Source organism: Somniosus microcephalus, chromosome 5 (assembly GCF_052327205.1).
Source record: "Somniosus microcephalus isolate GS21.2 chromosome 5, FLI_Smic_1.0, whole genome shotgun sequence".
In the NCBI taxonomy this organism is placed as follows: Eukaryota; Metazoa; Chordata; class Chondrichthyes; order Squaliformes; family Somniosidae; genus Somniosus; species Somniosus microcephalus.
The window spans coordinates 236118993-236137095 of NC_140991.1; the positions used below are offsets into that span (position 1 = coordinate 236118993).

The window sequence follows — 18103 nt, forward strand, 5'->3', positions numbered from 1 at the left end:
ATTGGTACCGATATGGACCACGACCTCTGGCTGTTCACCCTCCCCCTTCAGAATGTCCTGCAGCTGCTCAGTGACATCCTTGACCCTGGCACCAGGGAGGCAACATACCACCCTGGAGTCACGTCTGCGGCCACAGAAACGTCTATCTGTTCCCCTTACGATAGAATCACCTATCACTATTGCTCTCCCACTCTTTTTCCTCCACTCCTGTGCAGCTGAGCCACTTGTAGTGCCACGGACTTGGCTCTTGCTGCATTCCCCTGAGAAACCATCTCCCCCAGCAGTATCCAAAACGGAAAATCTGTTGGAGAGGGAGATGGACCCAGGGGACTCGTGCACTACCTTCCTAGTTCTTTTACTCTGTCTGGCAGTCACCCATACCCTTTCTGGTGGTTGAAGGTCAATCATCACAGCCCCAAGACATTGCTGCAGGAGTTCCTCAGGGCAGTGTCCTAGGCCCAACCATCTTCAGCTGCTTCATCAATGACCATCCCTCCAACATTAGGTAAGAAATGGGGATGTTTGCTGATGACTGCACAGTGTTCAGTGCCATTCACAACTCCTCAGATAAAGAAGTAGTCCATGCCCACATACAACAAGACCTGGACGACGTTCAGGCTTGGGCTGATAAGTGGCAGGTAACATTCGTGCCGCCACACAAGTGCCAGGCAATGACTATCTCCAACAAGTGAGAGTCTAACCACCACCCCTTGACATTCAATGGCATTACCATCGCCGAATCCCCTACCATCAACATCCTGAGGGTCACCATTGACCAGAAACTTAACTGCACCAGCCACATAAATACTGTGGCAACAAGAGCAGGTCAGAGGCTAGGTATCCTGTGGCGAGTGTCTCACCTCCTCCCCAAAGCCTTGCCACCATCTACAAGGCACAAGTAAGGAGTGTGATGGAATACTCTCCACTTGCCTGGATGAGTGCAGCTCCAACAACACTCAAGAAGCTCGACACCATCCAGGACAAAGCAGCCCACTTGATTGGCACCCCATCCACCACCTTAAACATTCACTCCATCCACCACCGGCATACCGTGGCTGCGGTGTGTACCATCTACAAGATGCACTACAGCAACTCGCCAAAGTCTCTTTGGCAGCACCTCCCAAACCCGGTGATCTCTTCCACCTAGAAGGACAAGGGCAGCAGGCGCATGGGAACACCACCACCTCCAAGTTCTCCTCCAAGTCACACACCATCCTGACTTAGAAGTATATTGCCGATCCTTCATCGTCACTGGGTCAAAATCCTGGAACTCCCTACCTAACAGCGCTGTGGGAGTACCTTCACCACACAGACTGCAGCGGCTCACCACCACCTTAAGGACAATTAGGGATGGCAATAAATGCTGGCCTTGCCAGTGACGCCCACATCCCATAAACTAATAAAAAAAAAATTAGTGCGTTGAGAATTATAAAGAGTTTTGACATGATAAATAGGAAAACTATTTTCATTGGTCAGCAAGTTTACAACTACAGGGTTCACATTTACAATGACCAAAACAACAGAGGGGGAGGTTAGGAGTTTTATTTTTTATACATGCCGAGGGTTGTTGGGTCATGGAATATTCCACCAGAAACAGTGATGCAAGCAGAATCCAATACAGCTTTTAAAAGGGAAACAGATAATTGAAAAAGGAAAAATTTAAAAGGGGGTGGAGAAAGGGCAGGTGATAGGCTGAATGGTCTCCTGTGCTGCAAAATTATATGATTCTATAAAAGAAAAAGAAAAACAGACAAGCCAGGATCACGTGTCTCATGATGCCCCAAAGCACTTCACTTAAAATTTGAAAATAACTGACAAATAATAGCCAATCACTCTGGTACAGATAAACATGGAGTTACAGCATCTTGCGGTTTATTGTGACTATGGAAATACACGGTTAAAAACCCTAAGCGCTGAAAGAGGCCAAAGGAGAGTAACTTGTTCTAATAGTTTTTGCCTTTTGAAACCGAAGCCAAGGAACCTCCAGCAGCATTCTTGTATGGCGACATGGAAACATGCAACTTTTAGGTCTAAGGCAGATAACCCAGTCGTCTAGGCATACTACAGGGATGATCTGTGGTAGTATAACTGTCTTAAACTTCTCCTGTTTTAAGTAATTAAACAATCAAAAACCATCTTGGTGTGAACCACCAAATAACTAGAGTAGAAATCACTTCTCTCTTGATTGTGATGGAACTCTTACTATTTCCCTGATATTTTCCTATTTTGGCTGACAATGCTAGGCTGGATTAATTAGGCTTATCAATCTTGTTCTGAATATTGCAGGGAACAGGGTGCAGCTGTTCCTTACAGGTTTGAGTCATGGACCCGAGGAAAGTTTGGTAAGTTGTGTTTCTTGTTTAGGCAACAAGCATCTTATGTAAAAACTGTGACTGAGCGGATTGTATTTCGCACAGTATTTAAAGCTTTGGCAGATGTTGCTTACCCATCTACGAAGACAGATAGTTTGTTTTGATGCAGGCGATGCATGGGTCAGTGTTGAAGGGTCTACTGCATGACCACAGCCAATGTAAAATTTCAATTTGTGCCTTTCCCCTTGTATGCTGATACTTTGTTTTTGGCTGATTTATTTACTATTTGGCCATCTAGGGACTATTGGCTGTTGGTGTTACCACAGAACCTAACTTTTCTTCCTTTTGTATGCTTGTTTTGTAAAGGAATGTGTAGTATATTTTCTGGAGGTTTTGCCCATTGCCGACATCTTGAGCTCCTCAGAAATGTGAAAAAGAAAACATAAAAACCCAGGCAGACGGAATTAGTTAGTTAGTTAATGTTTCACCTTCTGTCTATTCTATCCTGCCTCTGTAGAAAGGCTGCAGACTGTCCCAAACTTTTGGGAATCAGGGGACTAATACAATTAGCGAAGAACCCATAGCTGAGGGAAAACAAAATGGCGCAGTTTCTGGGGCATTATAGGACACAGAAGGAAGAAAACATGTTTGGTACTATCTATTTTGCAATGTTACGACAACATTTTTATGTGCTGCACACACCTGGTTTCTCGAAGACTATGAAGCTAGGCTATACTCCTACAGTCCATAGAGGTTTTAGAATCAAGAATGAATTTTTTCTGGGAATCTGAAAAGTACTAGGACAGACCAGTTTTCAATTATTAAAACCTTATTTAAAGCAAATACTATTGTAAAATGGTTTGTTATAAACAATTTAACTAGACAATTAATAAAAATGCAATCATAATGGATGCAATGTGGATTAAAATTTCAGATTTTCACTGATTTTGAAAAATCACACTCACCATTTTGTTGGGATAACGCAAGACTACAGGTTGCACAGGAACTCCAGGAATAAATGCACCTGAAGAGAAAATAACGTGGAAAAATAACTATTTTACAGTCTTCATCCCCCCCCCCCTCTGTTCTTTTATCAATTTTCTTTTCTCCCACCTTTCCTGAAGATACTCACTCCTTGCTGGGGGAATTATCAAGGGAGCAATTACCTTCCAGTACCTCACTCAATTGATCATTATTCAAGTGTGAGTCAAGACACTGAGTGAGAGCAGATTTTTTGACTATGGCTAGCAATGCAGTTTCTGCTTCTAAACTCTTCAAAACGAAGCTTGAATAACACTCCTTGATCTACATGAGTTTACACAGAAACTGCAGTTTCAAGAAAGAAAAAAACTTAGTTAAAATCATAGAATGATAGAGCACAGGAGATCATTTGTCCATTGTGCCTGTGCCAGCTCTTTAAAAGTGCTATCCAATTAGTCCCACTCCCCTGCTCTTTCCCAATAGCCCTGCAAACTTCCGCACTTCAATTATTTATCCAATTCCCTTTTGAAAATTATTATTGAATCTGCTTCCACCACCCTTTCAGGCAGTGCATTCCAGACCATAACAACTTGCTGTGTAAAAAATGTTTTCCTTATGACGTCTTTGGCTCTTTTGGCAATTACCTTAAAAGTAGGGTGACCATATTTTCTAAACCGAATCCAGGGACACACATGGTGGGAGCACAGCAAAGAGAGCAGGACGGAAAATGTAGGCTGCGCAGCGTAGCGAGGCAAAAATTTGCATTATTTTGATGCAAACTGAATCTGCAAACAGCAACGCCAGAACTTTCTGCCTGAATAATGCAGCCGCTATTCACATCATCTGCCTGCCGCAATCACCGGCTCCTCCCTCTCCTCACAGCCCAACACCCACCCACACTATCCGAGGCTCCCGGCCCGGCTGCAGCCGCCGCTCATTAGTCCAGCTCCTAGCAGCTCCCGTTATTCGTTTGGCTCCGGGGCCGATTTCTCAACTGAATTTCACAGGACTATCCAGGGATTCGTGGGGGTTGGGGGGCTGAGGAGAGCATGCATCTTGCAGCCACAGAGCGTGATCACTGCATAAATTAAAGTCCCTCAGTGAGTCCACCCCTTCTACTGGTTGAAAACAGGAGACTGACATCTTTCCCACCAATTGGAACCCATCCTGCTGCACAGCCCCGCCCACTCGGGGTCATGTGGCTCTTAATTTGAACCTGGACGAGTTTTCTGAACCGGGGACATTGTTTGCCCGAGGACACAGTACCTCATCTGGGGACTGTCCTACCTTAAATCTGTGTCCTCTGGTTACCGATCCTTCTGCCACGGAAACAGTTTCCCCTCATTTATTCTATTAAAACCGTTCATGATTTTGAACATCTATCAAATCTCCCCTTAATATTCTCTGCTCCAAGTCTCTCGACATAACTGAAGTCCACATCCCTGGTACCATTCTAATAAATCTCCTCTGCACCCTCTCTAATGCCTTGACAACCTTCCTAAAGTGTGGTGCCCAGAATTGGCCACAATAATCCAGCTGAGGCCTAAACAGTGATTTATAAAGGTTTAGGATAACTTCCTGGTTTTTGTACTCTATGCCTTTGTTTATAAAGCCAAGGATTCTGTATGCCTTTTTAACAGCCTTCTCAACTTGTCCTGCCACCTTCAAAGACTTGCGCATGTATACCCGCAAGTTTCTGTGTTGCTGCACCCCTTTAAAATTGTACCATTTAGTTTATATTGCCTCTCCTCATTTCTTCCTACCAAAATGAATCACTTCGCACTTCTCTGCGTTAAATTTCATCTGCCTTGTGTCTTCCCATTTCACCAGTCTGTCTATGTCTTCCTGAAGTCTGTTACTCTCCTCCTCACTGGTTACTACATTTTCAAGTTTCGGATCATCTGCAAACTTTTAAATTATGCCCTGTCCAGGTCATTAATATGCATCAAAAAGAGCCGCGGTCCCAACACCAACACTTTTTTTTTTCCCACCGGCCATTGTCAGGAGCGGTGAGAGCGGAGGTTCAGTGAGTATTTAAACTCACTTTCGCGGGCTTTTTTTTTTTTTTTTTTTATAAACAGAGGCTTACCAATCTTGCAGACCAGTGGCGGCGTTCCAGAGCCACGTCACGATTCAAAACGTCACGCGGGCAGGAGGAAGCAGCTGATTGGGTGGGTGATACTTATACGACTCTATAATTTGACTGTTAAGGTTCATAGTTTATAAAGTTTAGAAGGTCTTAATTTTGTGGTTATAGTTTCTAAGGTCTCTGTTGTGCAGCGGGGAGTGCTAGGAAACAAGCGCCCTTGAGTATATCATTTAATTGTAGTATAATTGGTGGTATTGATTTAATTTAAATTAATTAAAGGGTAAGTCATGGCAGCAAAGCTCGGCCCCGTGGCATGCTCCTTCTACACTATGTGGGAAATCAGGGACACTTCCTGTGTCCCTGACGACCATGTGTGCGGGAAGTGTATCCAACTGCAGCTACTGGCAGACCGCATTGCGGCGCTGGAGGTGCAAATGGATACATACTGGAGCATTCGCGATGCTGAGGACGTCATGGATATCACGTTTAATCAGTTGGTCACACCGCAGGTAAAGGCTGCACAGGCAGGAAGGGAATGGGTGACTGCCATGCAGAGCAGTAGGCGCAGGCAGGTAGTGCAGGGGGCCCCTCCTGGCACCATGGGTGGTTCTGCTGCACGGGATGGGAGGAAAAAGAGCGGGAGAGCTATAGTGATAGGGGATTCTATTGTAAGGGGAATAGATAGGCGTTTCTGCGGCCGCAAACGAGACTCCAGGATGGTATGTTGCCTCCCCGGTGCAAGGGTCAAGGATGTCTCGGAGCGGCTGCAGGGCATTCTGGAGGGCGAGGGTGAACAGCCAGTGGTCGTGGTGCATATAGGTACCAACGACATAGGTAAAAAACAGGATGAGGTCCTAAAAGCGGAATATAGGGAGTTAGGAGATAAATTAAAAAACAGGACCTCAAAAGGTAGTAATCTCAGGATTGCTACCAGTGCCACATGCTAGTCAGAGTAGAAATAGAAGGATATTTCAGATGAATACGTGGCTAGAAGAATGGTGCAAGGGGGAGGGATTCAAATTCCTGTGACATTGGAACCGGTTCTGGGGGGGGAGGTGAGACCAGTACAAACTGGACGGTTTGCACCTGGGCAGGACCGGGACCGATGTCCTAGGGGGGAGTGTTTGCTAGTGCTGTTGGGGAGGGTTTAAACTAAAATGGAAGGGGGTTGGGAACCTGTGCAGGGAGACAGAGGAAAGGGAAGCAAGGATAGAAGCAAAAGACAGGAAGGAAAAAAGCAAAAGTGGAAGTCAGAGAAATCAAGGGTGTAAATAAAACTTGGCTGCAGTAAGCAATAATTGTAAAAGGTCTAAGAGTGTTAAAAAAAAGCCTGAAGGCTTTGTGTCTTAATGCGAGGAGCATTTGTAATAAGGTGGATGAATTAGCTGCGCAAATAGATGTAAACGTTTATGATATAATTGGGATTATGAAGACATGGCTCCAGGGTGACCAAGGCTGGGAATTCAACATCCATGGATATTCAATATTCAGGAAGGACAGGCAAAAAGGAAAAGGCGGTGGGGTAGCATTGCTGGTTAAAGAGATTAACACAATAGTAAGGAAGGATATTAGCTCCGATGATGTGGAATCTGTATGGGTAGAGCTGAGAAATACCAAGGGTCAGAAAACATTAGTGGGAGTTGTATACAGACGCCCAAACAGTAATGCGGAGGTTGGGGATGGCATTAAATGGGAAATTAGAGATGCGTGCAATCAGGGCACAGCAGTTATCATGGGTGACTTTAATCTACATATAGATTGGTCTAACCAAATTAGTAACAATACTGTGGAAGAGGAATTCCTAGAGTGTATACGGGATGGTTTCCTGGACCAATATGTTGAGGAACCAACTGGAGATCAGGCCATCGTAGACTGGGTATTATGTACTGAGAAAGGATTAATTAGCAATCTTGTTGTGCGAGGCCCCTTGGGGAGGAGCGATCATAATATGATAGGATTCTTCATTAAAATGGAGAGTGAAGTAGTTGACTCAGAGACTAGGGTCCTGAATTTAAATAAAGGAAACTACGATGGTATGAGGCGCGAGTTGGCTAGGATGGATTGGGGAATGTTACTTAAAGGGTTGACGGTGAATAGGCAATGGCAAACATTTAAAGATCGTATGGATGAACTACAGAATTTGTTCATCCCTGTTTGGCATAAAAATAAAACAAAAAAGGGGACTCAACATTGGCTAACAAGGGAAATTAGAGATAGCATAAGATCCAAGGAGAGGTCATATAAATGGGCCAGAAAAAGCAGCAAACTTGAGGATTGGGAGCAGTTCAGGATTCAGCAAAGGAGGACAAAGGGATTAATTAAAAGGGGGAAAATAGAGTATGAGAGTAAGCTTGCAGGCAACATAAAAACCGACTGTAAAAAGCTTCTATAGATATGTGAAGAGAAAAAGATTGGTAAAGTCAAGCGTAGGTCCCTTGCAGTCAGAATCAGGGGAATTTATAATGGGGAACAAAGACATGGCAGACCAATTAAATACATACTTTGGTTCTGTCTTCACAAAGGAGGACACAAATAACCTCCCAGAGATGTCGGGGAACATAGGGTCTAATGAGAAGGAGGAATTGAATGAAATCAGTATTTGTAGGGAAATGGTGTTAGGGAAATTGATGGGATTGAAGGCCGATAAATCCCCAGGGCCTGATAATCTACATCCTAGGGTACTTAAGGTCGTGGCCTTAGAAATAGTAGATTAATTGCTGGTCATCTTCCAAAATTCTATAGACTCTGGAACAGTTCCCATGGATTGGAGGGTAGCTAATGTAACCCCACTACTTAAAAAAGGTGGTAGAGAAAAAACAGGGAATTATAGACCGGTAAGCCTGACATCGGTAGTGGGGAAAATGCTAGAGTCCATTATAAAGGATGGAATAGCAGAGCAGTAACAGGATTGAACAAAGTCAACATGGATTTACAAAAGGTAAATCATGCTTGACTAATCTACTGGAATTTTTTGAGTATGTAACTGGTAGAATAGATAAGGGAGAACCAGTGGATGTGGTGTATTTGGACTTTCAGAAGGCTTTCTATAAGGTCCCACATAAGAGACTAGCGTGCAAAGTTAAAGCACATGGGATTGGGGGTAGGTGCTGACTTGGATAGAAAACTGGTTGGCAGACAGGAAGCAAAGAGTTGGAATAAATGGGTCTTTTTCCGAGTGGAAGGCAGTGACTAGTGGGGTATCGCAGGGATCGGTGCTAGGACCCCAGCTATTCACAATATATATTAATGATCTAGACGAGGGAACTAGATGTAATATCCAAGTTTGCAGATGGCACAATGCTGGGTGGGCGTGTGTGCTGTGAGGCGGATGCAGAGAAACTCTAGTATGATTTGGACAAGTTGGGCGATTGGGCAGATGCATGGCAGATGCAGTATAATGTGGATAAATGCGAGGTTATCCACTTTGGTGGCAAAAACAGGAAGGCAGATTATCTGAACGGCAATAGATTGGGAAAAGGGGAAGTGCAACGAGACCTGGGTGTCCTTGTGCACCAGTCGCTGAAGGTAAGCATGCAGGTGCAGCAGGCGGTTAAGAAGGCAAATGGTATGCTGGCCTTCATAGTGAGAGGATTAGAGTACAGGAGCAAGGATGTCTTGTTGCAGTTGTACAGGGCCTTGGTGAGACCACACCTTGAGTATTGTGTGCAGTTTTGGTCGCCTTATCTGAGGAAGGATGTTCTTGCCATGGAGGGAGTGCAGCGAAGATTCACCAGACTGATACCTGGGATGGCAGGAATGACGTATGAAGAGATTGGGTCGATTAGGCTTATATTCGCTAGAGTTTAGAAGAATGAGAGGGGATCTCATTGAAACTTATAAAATTCTAACAGGACTAGACAGATTAGATGCAGGAAGGCTGTTCCTGATGGCGGGGGAGTCCAGAACCAGGGATCACAATCTAAGGATACGGGGTAAGCCATTTAGGACTGAGATGAGGTGGAATTTCTTCACCTAGAGAGTGGTGAACCTGTGGAATTCTCTACCACAGAAGACAGTTGAGGCAAATTCATTAAATATATTCAAAGGGTTAGAGATATTTCTTAAGGCTAAGGGTGTTGTATCCGTGTGTTAATAGAGACACTGAAGACAGGAGTTGGTTTCACAGGTGTTTACTGAACAAAGTCTGGAGGGGAACTAACTGATACAACACAATATACAGGCTTATATAGCCCGAGTGGCCATTACCGGCATTACAGTACACAGGGGGCTCTTAAAGGCACATACACGACAATTCCTCCCCTTTTAGCCAACCAGTACATAATATTTTAAGTAATCATTAATTACATGTTACAAGAAAAATAATCTACACATTGCTGCAGTTAATCAATTATAAGTCAGTCTCTCTGGAGGCTTTCTGACTCGGTCCGGATAACGCCTCGGTGGTGTAGTGGTTTTCGGTGGTGTAGTAGGTTCTTTTGGCAAGGTCGATTCGGCTTGAATGCCAGTGTCGGGTTCATCGGGTTCCAGTATCACCGGATCAGAGGTAGATACTATGGGTATCTCTACTTCCATCATTAGGTGTATAGAGTTGTGGTGTAGGTTGTCCCTTTTCGGATGACTCTGATTTGGTCAGCATGGTGCCTTATTATGCTTTCTCCGATGTCCACGGTATACATCAGCGGTCCTAGTCGTGTGCAGATAGTTCCAGGCTGCCATTTCTCGGTACGGTAGTCCCGCGCCAAAACTTGTTAACCTATCTGGAAGGTTCTAGTTGGCCTTTCATTCATGCCTTGAAATTGCCGGTTCTCCACGTCCCTTCTGATGTTTGGCTTGATCAAATCCAGCCGGCATCTTAGGCTTCTATTGAAGAACATCATGGCGGGAGTTTGGTTTGTAACCATATGTGTTGCATTCCTGTATGCAAACAAGAAGTTATCCACCTTATGCTGAAGTTTTATGTCTTCATTACCCATGGCCTTTATGGCCTTCTTGAAGGTCTGGACAAACCTTTCAGCCAATCCATTGGTGGCGGGATGGTATGGGGCGGACGTGTAGTGCTTAACCCCATTGTTTTTTAAGAACTTCCTGAATTCTTCGGACACAAATTGCGGTCCATTATCAGAACAGATCTGTTCAGGCAGCCCATTCCTGGCAAATATGGTCCTTAATACTGTGATGGTTTTTTCCGTGGTGGTGGAGGACATCTTTATTACCTCCGGCCACTTGGAGTGTGCATCAACCGCGATTAAGAACATTGAGTCCATAAATGGACCAGCAAAGTCGAAATGTACCCTTTGCCATGGAGATGAGGGCCACTCCCATGGATGTAGAGGGGCTTGTGGAGCAGCGTTTTGGACCTTCTGGCATCCTAGGCAGCTCTTGGTCATTTCTTCGATGTCTCCATCGATACCTGGCCACCATACAAACGCCCTGGCTAGGTTCTTCATTTTCACTCCACCCAGATGCCCCTCGTGAAGCTCCTTTAGAACTTTATCCTGGAGTTTGGGTGGAATCACCATTCTGGATCCACACATCAAGGTTCCTCGGCACACTGACAGCTGTTCTCCTCTTTGCGAGAATGCTGGCAACAGTGGTTCGCCATGTGCTGGCCATCCCTTCACTGTTAAATCGTAGACTCATGAGAGAGTCGGGTCATTTCTAGTTTCCCTTTCAATGGCAGAATTTGTTACTGGTAGACATTCGACTATGGTAGAGTGGAAAATCTCCACTGGGTCTACGGTAGGTGCTTCTTCTACCGTTGGCAACGGTAGGCGCGATAAACCGTCAGCATTCCCATGCTATTTTGATCCTTTGTATTCTATGTTATATTGGTGTGCCCCTAGAAAAAGGGACCACCTCTGTAGCCTTTGCACTGTCATAATGGGAACACCCTTTTTAGGGTTGAATATGGAGATGAGGGGTTGATGGTCAGTCAACAAGGTAAATTTTTGTCCATGTAGGTAATGGTTGAATTTCTTCACTCCCCATACCAGGCTGAGTGCTTCCCTGTCGATTTGGGCATAGTTACTCTCAGCTGAGTTCAATGAGCGTGACGCAAAAGCTATCGGCCGTTCCGAGCCATCAGGGAATTTATGCGATAATACTGCTCCTATGCCGTAAGGGGATGCATCGCACGCCAGTCTGATTGGCAGTGATGGGTTGTAATGAGCCAAAACTTCTTTGGACGTGAGTAAGTCTTTGCATTTATGGAAGGCACGTTTACAGTCTTCGCTCCATTTCCAAATTACTCCTGTTTGTAGCAGTTCATTAAGAGGGTGCAGAAGAGTTATAAGTTCGGTAAAAATTTATGATAGTAATTTATTAATCCCAGGAACGACCTTAATTGTGAAACATTTTCAGGTGCTGGGGCTTTTATGGCCGCTTCAATTTTTTCAGGTGACTTATGCAACCCTTTCCTTATTAATTATGTGGCCACAATATGATATTTGATTCTGGAAAAATTTGCACTTGGGGCGATTTGCTCGTAGGCCCTGTTCTCTCAGCCTAGTGAGCACCTGCTCCAAATTGGCAAGGTGCTCGTTGTCGTTTTCTGCTGTTACAAGGATGTCGTCTAGGTAGCATTGAGTCCCCGGAATCCCTTGGAGGACTTGCTCCATAGCTCTTTGCCAGATAGCTGGAGCTGATGCTACTCCGAAAACCAGTCGATTGTACTGGTACAGGCCTGTGTGTGTATTTATCGTGAGATACTTTTTAAGAGGCCTCTTCAACCTCCATCTGTAGGTATGCCTGTGCCAAGTCAATTTTGGTGAAACGTTTCCCTCCGGATAGTGAGGCGAAAATATCTTCTATCCTCGGAAGAGGATACTGTACCGTGTGAAGGACCGGGTTTACAGTCACCTTGAAGTCCCCACAGATGCGAATTTTTCTCTGTTCTTCAGATTTATCATTATTCAACGTTTTCTTCATCACTGGGACGATGGGTGTTGCCCACTCGCTCCAATCTATTTTGGATAATACGCCTGCCTTTTCCAAATTCTCCAGCTCTGCCTCGACTGCTGGACGAATTGCGTATGGCACCGGTCTTGCCTTAAAAAACTTGGGAATTGCCGCATCTTCCACTTTTATTGAGGCGGTGATGCCTTTCAAGGTTCCTAGTTTCTCTTGAAACACTTCTTTGGCGTTGGCCAAGATGTCTTTTAATCGTTCAGGTATGACGTCATCATCGTTTTTTTCCTTACTGGTCACCGTCAGTGCCTGAATGGAGTGCCAGTCTAAACGTATTTTCCTGATCCATTCACGTCCAAACAGCGGTGGACCACCATCTTGTAGAACGTATAAATACAACTTCTGTATTTTCTTGCCGTTGTATACAACAGGCACCCTTATTTTTCCTTTGGGGTATACTTTCTGCCCAGTATATGTTTTCAAGATAATGGATGTGTCTTTTAAAGGTATATGCGGAAATAGCCGCTCGTAATCCCGTTGATTTATGACGGTCAGAGCTGATCCTGTATCTAGCTCCATTTTAACTGGGGACCCTGCTATCGTGAGGGTAACCCAAATGGTCTGGTAATCTTCTTTGGCAATTACATTATGTAATTTGAGACAGCTTAGTCTCTTGTTTTCGGAGTCGCTATCGCTCTTCTGGTCTTTGGAGCTACTGTCCGTCATCATTTGTACCTTTCTGTACTTCTCTTTATTGATTTTTTTTCTTCCTATCCGTGGATTTTTTTTGTCCAGATCGGCATACCTGTGCGATGTGTCCAATCTTTCCGCATTGCCTGCATGCTTTGTCCTTGAACCAGCAGTCTCTCTGGTCATGGGTGGATCTGCCGCAGCGATAACATCTCTCGAAACCCTGTGTCATTTCATGGGTGCCGAAGTCCTGTGTCTTTTGTTGTATCTCTGCAGCTCCTCTTGCGGCTGCTTCGTATGATACAGCCATACTGAAAGCCTTGTCCAGTGTTAAATCTTTCTCAGAAAGCAGCCTTTCCTGTGTTCCTTCACTTAGGAGACCACAGATGAATTTGTCTCGAAGATAATCTGCTAGTCCTGCCCCGAATTGGCAGTGCTTTGATAGCTTTCTTAATTCGGTGAGGTAATCAGCGTTACTTTCATTCTTGTGTTGATTCCTCTTGAAGAATTTGAATCGTTCCGCTATCAGCAGCGGTGTTGGGTTTAAGTGCTCCTGTAGGGTATCAACAATTTCTTTAAAATTCTTGTCCTTTGGTTTGGCTGGAGTGATTAAGTTTCGTAACAGTCCGTATGTCTTTGCGCCCATTAGATTTAGAAGTACTGACACTTTTTTTTCATTTTCTATTCCATTTGCGGTGCAATATACCTCCACTCTTTCCACATGTGGTCCAATCCTCTATATCGTTATCAAAAGCATCAATATTGCCAGACTTAGGCATCCTGCTTCCCGCGCTTTTCTTTCTTTTCTGCAGAAAAGATATGACGCTTCCCCGCCGCTGCTGCCGATGACAACGCTGTTTTCCGCGGGTTTCCCTTCTTTTTATTTATTTATTTACAGGTGGAGACTCGTTCCCGCCGGACTCTCTCTGCTAGGTCCGAACGCCGACCTGCTTGCAGCGCCGGCCGTCTCCCGAGTGCTCCCTCCCCGTCTGTTACTGCTTGCCTCCGCCTTCGCTGCCCGGCCTAGCTGCAGAGCCAGCCGCTGGAGCCCCAGCCCGACGCCCAGGAAGGATTATTGCAGTACCTGCCACCAGCTCAGCTAGCTGGTGAAACCACAGCCTTTTCTTTTTCTTGCTGTTCTTCGACTTTGGACGCCAGAGGAATCGATGTCCTTGAGGTGCTGCCGAATTGCAGGTAAGTCCGTTTCCAATTCGTCGCCACTGTTGTATCCGTGTGTTAATAGAGACACTGAAGACAGGAGTTGGTTTCACAGGTGTTTACTGAACAAAGTCTGGAGGGGAACTAACTGATACAACACAATATACAGGCTTATATAGCCCAAGTGGCCATTACCGGCATTACAGTACACAGGGGGCTCTTAAAGGCACATACACTACAACTGGGATCAAGGGATATGGGGAGAAAGCAGGGACAGGGTACTGAATTTGGATGATCAGCCATGATCGCATTGAATGGCGGAGCAGGCTCGAGGGGCCGAATCGCCTACTCCTGCTCCTATCTTCTATGTTTAACACTACTAGTCTGGAAAAACAACCACTCACTGCTGTCCTCTGCTTTCTGTCCTTTAGCCAATTTTGTATCCATGCAGCCACTGCCCCTTTAATCCCAAGGGCTTCAATTCTGCTAACAAGTTTAATATGTGGTACTTTTATCAAATGCCTTTTGAAGATGCACATACACAACATCAACTGCATTACCCTCATCAACCCTCTCCGTTATTTCATCAAAGAACTCAAATCAATTTAGTCAAACACGATTTGCCGTTAAAGCCAGTTCTTACATAATAATGATAAATGATGGTTTAATCTGGTTTAATATTGCCGCTTATATACAAATGAGTGTTAGGGAATTCACTGCTGAGATAGCAATTTAGCAAAATGATGGCCCAGAAATTCCGTTCGCAGGCCTGCCGTGGGCGAAGGGCTGCGATCTGGAAAAATCTGCGCTTGGACCGGAGGGCTCCCGGGAGGCGCAGAGTTCCCTTGCTGGGCCTCTCCAAACTGCTGGTGCGCAGGGCACACGTATCCCAGAGACGCAGGTAGTTCGCAGTGTCCCTGGGATCACGTGGGCCATGGGGAGCCAATCAGAGAAGGGAATCTCCATTCATAGATTTGACAGGAAGACCTGTCAAATATATGAATAGAGATTGCCCCCAAAACATAGTAAAACTTTAAATAAATTTTTAAAAAAATCACATTTTTAAAATGACTAAAAATTACATAAGTTAACTATTTTAAACAAAAATTTAATTTTGAAAAAAATAATTGAAGTTTTTAAACAGGGCTAAAAATAAACTTACCTTTCTTTAAAATATTTCTAAATGATAAGTCAGTGGAAATTCTTTTTCCCCCAACTCTTATCCTGGTAAAAGCAGGCCTTACAATTCCGGTGCAAGTGTTTTCTGCGGGCAGAGGGTCTCCAATAAAACGGAACTCTCCACCCGCAGAGGCCCTGCTCCAGCGCAGCCGGAGGATCTGTCAAGAGCTTTCTTGACAGATCGGAAATGCTAGTTTCCAGCACATGCGCAGTGCATGCCTGAAACCGGCATTTCCGATGTCCCTACGGGTGAGTACACACCCGTAGGGACCGGAATATCCGGCCCAATAACTATGACAAATATAACAAACATAGATAGCATTAAGGTTGAAGAGCATTTGATTCCCAAAGATTTGTATTTATGTGATAATTGACCAAAGTTTGAATCTCACCTAATAAAAATATTGGGGAATGCAGTCTTATATTTATCAACTGAACATACAAGTCAAGAATGGGATTTTTAAAAATTTAAACTGGACATTTTGACACAGCCTCATTAGTAGTAATCTGGGACTTACTGAAAACATTGTGAAATGCCAACACAGACCAATGCACAGTAGCTCATTTGAAAAAGAAAATCCACATATTCTTAATCCATATTTAATCGAAGAATTAAGTCAATAGTCCATGAATAGCTACTGAAGTACAGCTTCCTGTGCAGCTGAAGTAACTAGAGTCAACAATAAAGCCCTTATCAATGTACAGGTTATCTCAAAGTAAATATTATAGATAAAACTGCCACAAGTCCACTTTCCTGCACAAGAATACATCTAGCAAACTCTACCAATTCACATTAATGGAAAACATTTCTATGTAAAATGAAATTTTGCCCAGAAACAAATCAGTCTAATCCCACTTGCACAAGACCTGCATGACATATTCACTTGATGTGACCTATTCACTCACATTACAAATTAATTCAATCAACATTTCATACGTATAGGTATAGCACCAACTCCAATTTCCCAAGCACAATACAGAAAACTATGCATATAACCATTATATGTCACTTCATTTCAAACCTACTACCCTTGTAAAGTTAGTGGGGGTTATTTCGGGTAAAGGGTGAAAACAGGCGGTAAGTCGGTGGTGTACTAACAAAACGAGCCTGTTTAAATCTGGATTTAGCCTGCAAGCTTGGGGCCAATTGCTGATTACCATGATTGAAAGGTGTCTGGAGGTGCTAAAACGGAGACCAGTAGGTTTAGCCTCCACGCACGCACAGAGAAATTGAAGGTGCAGGACAACAGCATTTCTCAGGATGGCTCAGGGGCCAAGGGAAGAGGGCTCACAGGTGCTTAAAGGCGGCATTGGAGGTGATACAACCGAGGAGAACTGTCCAATGTGGGAACAGAGTTCACACCACTTGGATACCTCGCTATTCTTTCTGCGCAGTCTGTGAGACTAGCACAAGATAAGTTAAAAGTTAAAACAGCTTTCTGCTGAGCATGGGTTGTAAACTGGGTAAGAGGGTTCCAAAGCAAAGGATATCTTCACAGGAAAGAAAATCGTATAGTGTGTAAGCGTCATTCACCCATATCTGAATGTGTCAACTTGGTCACTGTTTGTAGTAATAAAATGGATAGGAAAAGTTTTATTGCAGCAATACAACAATTAGAAGAGTTGAGTGCCTGGTTGTTTACTTTATGCTGTTAGTCTGTTGGCATTTGTATGTATCTTTGAGGTACCATGATTTATTGATAGTATGCATGGAATGTAGTGATCAAAGGTAAAACTTAGTATAAGAAATATAAGGGAACACTGTTTAGCAGCTCACACTGGACAGATAGTGTGGTGTCTCAACAGTAGCTCGCTCACACTGGAATGGTGTAGTATGAAAAGATCTGAGCTCTCATACTGGTTTTGTGTAGTATGAAAAGTTTTGTGCATTCATACAGGTCGTGGATAGTATGAGGTTTCAATAAAGACCTGATCCTGCAATACTAGAATTGCATGTGTGTAGTGGTGGTTGGGGGGGGGGGGGAGCGTGAGGAAGGAGGCCACAGAAGCAACTAATGCGGCAAATGTGGGAGATCGCCGAGGAGGCCACAGCCAGGAGCACTGCCCCCAGAGTAGTGCTCCAGTGCCACAAGAAATTAATGATTTAACACGAGTGGTCAAGGCAAGATCCCATCTCACAAACACACTTCTCAATAACTGCACTACCACCAGCATCACAACCTTAACATACTTCATCCACCATCTAACTATACACTGACATTCAAACACCCTACACTACTGCATCCTTCACAGGCACTACTCACACCTCAGACACATCTCACAGCTCTTCAACCATGTGAGTCATATCACACACACACACACAAACAAACACACATGCCAATAAACTCATTCACAATCACCACTCTCTCTCTTCCAGGACAAGATAGCACATAACCGGCGCCAGTAGGACTTGATATCACTCCCGTTGAGGAGGCAGTGCTAGCGGTGATCGGAAGGGGAGCGGCAGATGCCGTGGCCACTGTGGTAAACCTCTTATCGTTCACTATCGTTACACTATGGTTATCACTGTTTACACTGTTGTGTCACTACACAAGGTCACCTCTTGTCACGCTGTTATACCTGGGCTGACCACAGCTGACTCCGCCCATGGCTCCGCCTGCTTGCCCAGGTATAAAGGTGGTCGACTGGCTGGTATTCCTCCTTGTTGGACCCGATCGCCCACGAGGGTGGGCTCTGTTATTTAGCCAATAAAAACCTATAGTTACTATCTTAACTCGTGGCGTTTCATTGGATGAATTGATAGGTATATCAATTTTATTGGCTAAATTTTGAAATGAGTGGATCGGAGCAGCAAAACGACCAGCCA

General features: G+C 44.4%; 1 protein-coding gene across 12 annotated transcripts in view; it reads right to left on the reverse strand.

The window, feature by feature from the left end:
• LOC147117609 (lysophosphatidylcholine acyltransferase 1-like) overlaps positions 1-18103 on the reverse strand; it is a 309307-nt gene that overhangs the window by 97029 nt on the left and 194175 nt on the right. For all 12 annotated transcript variants that reach the window (XM_085988725.1, XM_085988726.1, XM_085988727.1 and 9 more), the window contains one exon: positions 3278-3336. In XM_085988725.1, coding sequence (XP_085844851.1) covers positions 3278-3336 — 59 coding nt within the window. The remainder of the gene's footprint in view (positions 1-3277; positions 3337-18103) is intronic.